The 4,582-nt window shown below is 52.8% G+C and overlaps 1 protein-coding gene across 1 annotated transcript; it reads left to right on the top strand.

The window, feature by feature from the left end:
- Nucleotides 1-209: 209 nt before the first annotated feature.
- CITED2 (Cbp/p300 interacting transactivator with Glu/Asp rich carboxy-terminal domain 2) lies at nt 210-3,718 on the top strand. The gene is made up of 2 exons (XM_072332045.1): nt 210-1,048; nt 1,598-3,718. The coding sequence occupies exon 2, from the start codon at nt 1,605-1,607 to the stop codon at nt 2,316-2,318; it is 714 nt and encodes a 237-aa protein (XP_072188146.1). The 5' UTR covers nt 210-1,048; nt 1,598-1,604; the 3' UTR covers nt 2,319-3,718.
- The last annotated feature ends 864 nt before the right edge of the window (nt 3,719-4,582 follow it).

Genomic DNA, 4,582 nt, shown 5'->3' with positions numbered 1-4,582 from the left:
CAGCACAACTGCCTTCCAGAGCAGGGTTGGATTGTAGCAGAGGTGCCCAGTGCAGGACTGCTGCTTTGGGGGCAGTTGGGGCACGCGTGTCCCTCTAGGGTGGTACAGGGCAACCTGCGACAGGAGGGGGCAGAGGACGTGCCAGACAAGAGGGTCACATTCACAAAGCATTCACCCGTTTACGGTTGTTTGCCGTTGTAAAAACATGGATCGTAAGCAAGAAAATGGGCAATACCGGATGGGCACCCGCCCCGCACACCCGAGGTGGCTGCTACACTGTGGGGCAACGCGGATACGGAGGGAGGCCGTGAGGGAGAGATGCGGCACCGGGGCTGTGAAAAAAGGTGGATCTCGGATCTCACCGCCGGGAGAGGCGCCGGCCCGGGGGAGCGCCCACGCGCGTCCGCGTCCGGGGTCGGACACCTGCACGACGGAGGCCCGGGAGGGGCGAAGAGAGGGGCCTCTTCGAGAGCGAGCTGCTCTGCTTTAGCGGCCGGCCCCACGCGTGTCCGCGGCCGCGCGGTGCAGGCGGGCAGCGCCCTCCTCTGTGGCATTGCCGGGGCTGCGCTCCCCCGCCGCGGAGCCCCGCTTTGTTCCCGGGGGAGCCCACAAACACACGTGTCGGCCGGGCAGGGGGAGTGGGGCCTCTGGATGCTGTCCTGCGTGGCTCCGCGCGTGTATGTGTCCATGCGTGAGCGTGTATGTGTGCGCGCTGGGTGTTGGTTGGTTTTCGTTGTTGGTTTGTTGTTTTTTTTTTTCTCCCCTCGCTTGCTCCAGGTTTTACTTCTGGTTGCCTGTAAGGGTTTTGCTCCTCCCTTCTGAAATCCTATATTAGCTGTGGCCAAAGCTGGGTAAGAAACACAGCTCATTGTTGGCAAGTGCCGATGAGCCTCGCGGAGGAGTGAGGAGCGGCGCTGGGGCTGCGGCAGCGGCAGAGCCCCGCCGTCACGTCAGCCCGGGAGAGGAGGGCAGCGCGCTCTATGCGGGGTGACTTCTGCTGACTGATTCCACCGCCACCTTTGAAGGGAAAGAAGAAAGCAGCCGGGAGGTGAGTGCGGAGGTTGGGCAGCTGCTGCGGTGCGTCCCTTTTGTGTGCGGCAGGAAAAACGCGACCGCTTAAACACGCGAGAAAAGGCGCTCCTCAGCTGCGCGGCTTAATTTCCGTATATGTGCCTTGCGGTATCTGAATTTATTTCTTTTTAATTGGGACTTAATTCCAAAAGTTGCTGACAGCGGCGGGGTGGGACTTCCCCGGTTCTTTGCTCGCTCTCCGCAAGTTGGAGGAGCGCCTTTGAACAAACGCCGCTTGTGACACACTCGGGGCTCGGGAGGCGCGGGGCCCCCGTCCGGGTGGAGGCGGCTGTGCCGGGTGCCACGCTCCGCCGATGGTGCGCACAAGTTGGAGCGGGCGGGCGCGCCGCACGCCGGCTGAGCGGAGGGGAGAGGGCGTTCGCAGGGCGGGCGCCGTTCGCGTTTCTCCCTTTGTACTCCACGGTAGAGACGCGGTAGAGAGATTCCCCCTGAAAGGAGGACGGCGCGGTGGCTTTCCTCGGGCCGCCGGTTGAGGGGCGTTCTCTTTAACACGCTCGCTTTCCAGGTGGGAGATGGCGGAACACATGATGGCCATGAACCACGGGCGATTCCCCGACGGCGCCGGCGGGCTCCACCACCACCCCGCGCACCGGCTGGGCATGGGGCAGTTCGCCGCCCCCCATCACCACCAGCAGCAGCAGCAGCAGCAGCCGCACGCCTTCAGCGCCCTGATGGGAGACCATATACATTACGGAGCGGGCAATATGAACGCGAGCGGCGGGGTCCGGCACGCCATGGGGCCGGGCGGCGTGGGCGGGGGGCACCCGGCCGGCAGCATGCCGCCTCCCGCCCGCTTCAGCGGCTCCCAGTTCATGGCCCCCGCCGTGGGCAGCCCGGGAGGGCAGCTGAGCGCCAGCATGCAGCTGCAGAAGCTCAACAACCAGTACTTCAGCCACCATCCGTACCCGCACGGCCACTACGTGCCGGACTTGCACCCCGGCGGCCACCCGCTGAGCGGCGGCGGACAGCATTTCAGGGACTGCAACCCCAAGCACGGCGGCGGAGGCAGCGGCTTGCCGCCCGCCGTGCCCCACGTCCCCGCGGCGATGCTGCCGCCCAATGTCATAGACACTGACTTCATCGACGAGGAGGTCCTCATGTCCTTAGTCATCGAAATGGGGCTGGATCGCATCAAGGAGCTGCCCGAGCTGTGGTTGGGACAGAACGAGTTTGACTTCATGACGGACTTCGTTTGCAAACAGCAGCCCAGCAGGGTGAGCTGCTGATTCATTTCCAACAAACAAAGGACTTTCTAGCGGTGCGAGTGAAAACATTCCCCCCCGACGCGGTGTCTCACTTTTCGCTGCCCGAAAAGGTGAGAATCTGGAAAGCAGAGTAAACTATGCGCTTGCGTAAACTCTTTTTTTTCTTTTATTTTTTTTTCTTTCTTTTTTTTTTTTTTTAATTGCTGCCACTTTTTTTTTTTATAGCCTCGACATTCACGTGTCCCCCTCCCCTACCCCCCTCCCGTAAGGCTCTCCCCCCCCCCCCCCCCACACACATACACATCCTTCCTCCATCCCCCCGGGGATCGTTCCCATCGAACTGTGCCTTTGGGCGCTCTTTGCCCCCTCCCCTCTCTTCATTTCCTCGCAGATACGTGCCCATCACTCCCACCGTGCTGAACAGATAGATGTTAATCTCGGCAAACTGCTTGATCTTGGGGATTTTGGAAACGACGGTTTCCGATGACTCGAGCTGCATTCAAATTCTGAGGGAACAGGGAAAAAGGCATTCGTTGGTTGCATGAACTTTGAAGGGCAGATACTACTGCACAAATGCTGCCATCTTGCTTAATTTATAACTATGCATCGCAGTGCAGACTAATAAATACATCATTTTGTTTTCTTTTTCGGATACGCTAAACTGGAAGCTTAGCAGATGTGGGCCAAACCTTTCCGGATCAGAACAAGTAATAACTGTTACTTAAGAGTCTGCTGCCCATTCCCCCTCCCCCATATGTACAGACAATAATATGGTGTGGATGGAATGCTGACTAGTGGTAAACATTTCACAGGTCTTCTTTCTCTCTATTTTATTTTATTGTTTTAATTTTTATTTTAGTTGGAATTATTTTCTGTCTCCAGCATTTGGACACTGTGCTAATATAGTTTATTCCGTACATGAAAAGATACTACTGTGTTGAAAGCTTTTCAGGAAATTTTGACAGTATTTTTGTACAAAGCATTTTTTTGAGAAAATATTGTTAATTTATTCTATTTTAATTTGCCAATGTCAATAAAAAGTTAAGAAATGCTTTAGTTTTTCTAGAAGTCATTTACCAGTATTTTTCTTCTAAACTCCCCCCACTTTCCCCGGTAAGTAAAGCATCTCTCTGTAGTACCATGTTGGTGTTCAAAAAGACATTCCGAGATATGAGGTACACTGCACCCCTATAATATGTCATGGTGAACTGGGTAGGTGAGCGGGATTTAAACATACTTACAGCATACAGCCTCATACGTAGCATTGTAATATGCCTGTCAGTGTGGTTTGATGGAATACAAAGTTGCCGAGATGCGACTCTTTTGTGACTTGCCAACATACTTGCTTTAAATGTAGTTGTCCAGAGTTATGATGCATAAAGTATTTATTATATTTATCTATTAAACTTGTAATTTTATAAATCCTCTTTCATTTATACAGTAGATTTTTTTTTCTTTCTTTCTTTTTGTATGTTTATTATCTCATCCAAAAGAACTACTTGGAAAGATTGAGGGGTTATAACTTTTTGTAACTTGGGGAAGGAGGGTGGTGGGCTTCCTCCTCTCCCAGAGAGGGTTAACAGAGGGGAGTGCAGCCCAGATCTGCATCACGTCAGCACTGACCTCATTCCATTCCTAGAGACTTAGGAATACACACTAGCTTCTTCCTGAAATATTCCACCATGGGACGCCTCTAACCCCTCTCTCCCATAGAACTCTCATAGAACATATCGCCTAACCTCACTGAGACAAATCCATAAGAATCCACTTTAAATATCTGGGAGAGAAAAAGGGCCCCTTTTTGTAGGGCAGGTGATGGCATCTTGCTCCTCCAGTGCCAACTGTTGCAGTATTCTGCCCTCACTCCACCTTTGGCAAGGCTGACATGTTAAGTCACTGCTTCAGAGTGGACTGCAGGGCCAGGCCCTGGTAATACATATATTCCCATTCACTTCCTAAATTCAATACAGGACTGACACCTCCATGCTTTCTTTTCACTTGACTTTTTCAACCTTGTGTTCTGAGTTTTATTAGGAAGAAGAGTAGCATGGTGGAGGTAGTTAAAGTTTAAACCTGGGCACATAAACAGGGGAGGATATCATCGCACCATGGGAGTGGGGTTTTTAATCCACTGGGGAAAGTAAACTGATTACTATTGATAAAAACTGTTCCAGCTGGTGAATAAAGTGCTATTTGGCCTTCGCACTATATGGACGTGAAGGAGTCAATATGTTTTATGATGGTTTAAAGAAAAAAAGTGCTATAATATTAACAAAAGTAGATAT

Source organism: Excalfactoria chinensis, chromosome 3, assembly GCF_039878825.1.
Source record: "Excalfactoria chinensis isolate bCotChi1 chromosome 3, bCotChi1.hap2, whole genome shotgun sequence".
NCBI lineage: Eukaryota > Metazoa > Chordata > Aves > Galliformes > Phasianidae > Excalfactoria > Excalfactoria chinensis.
This window is presented reverse-complemented; position numbering and strand designations above follow the sequence as displayed.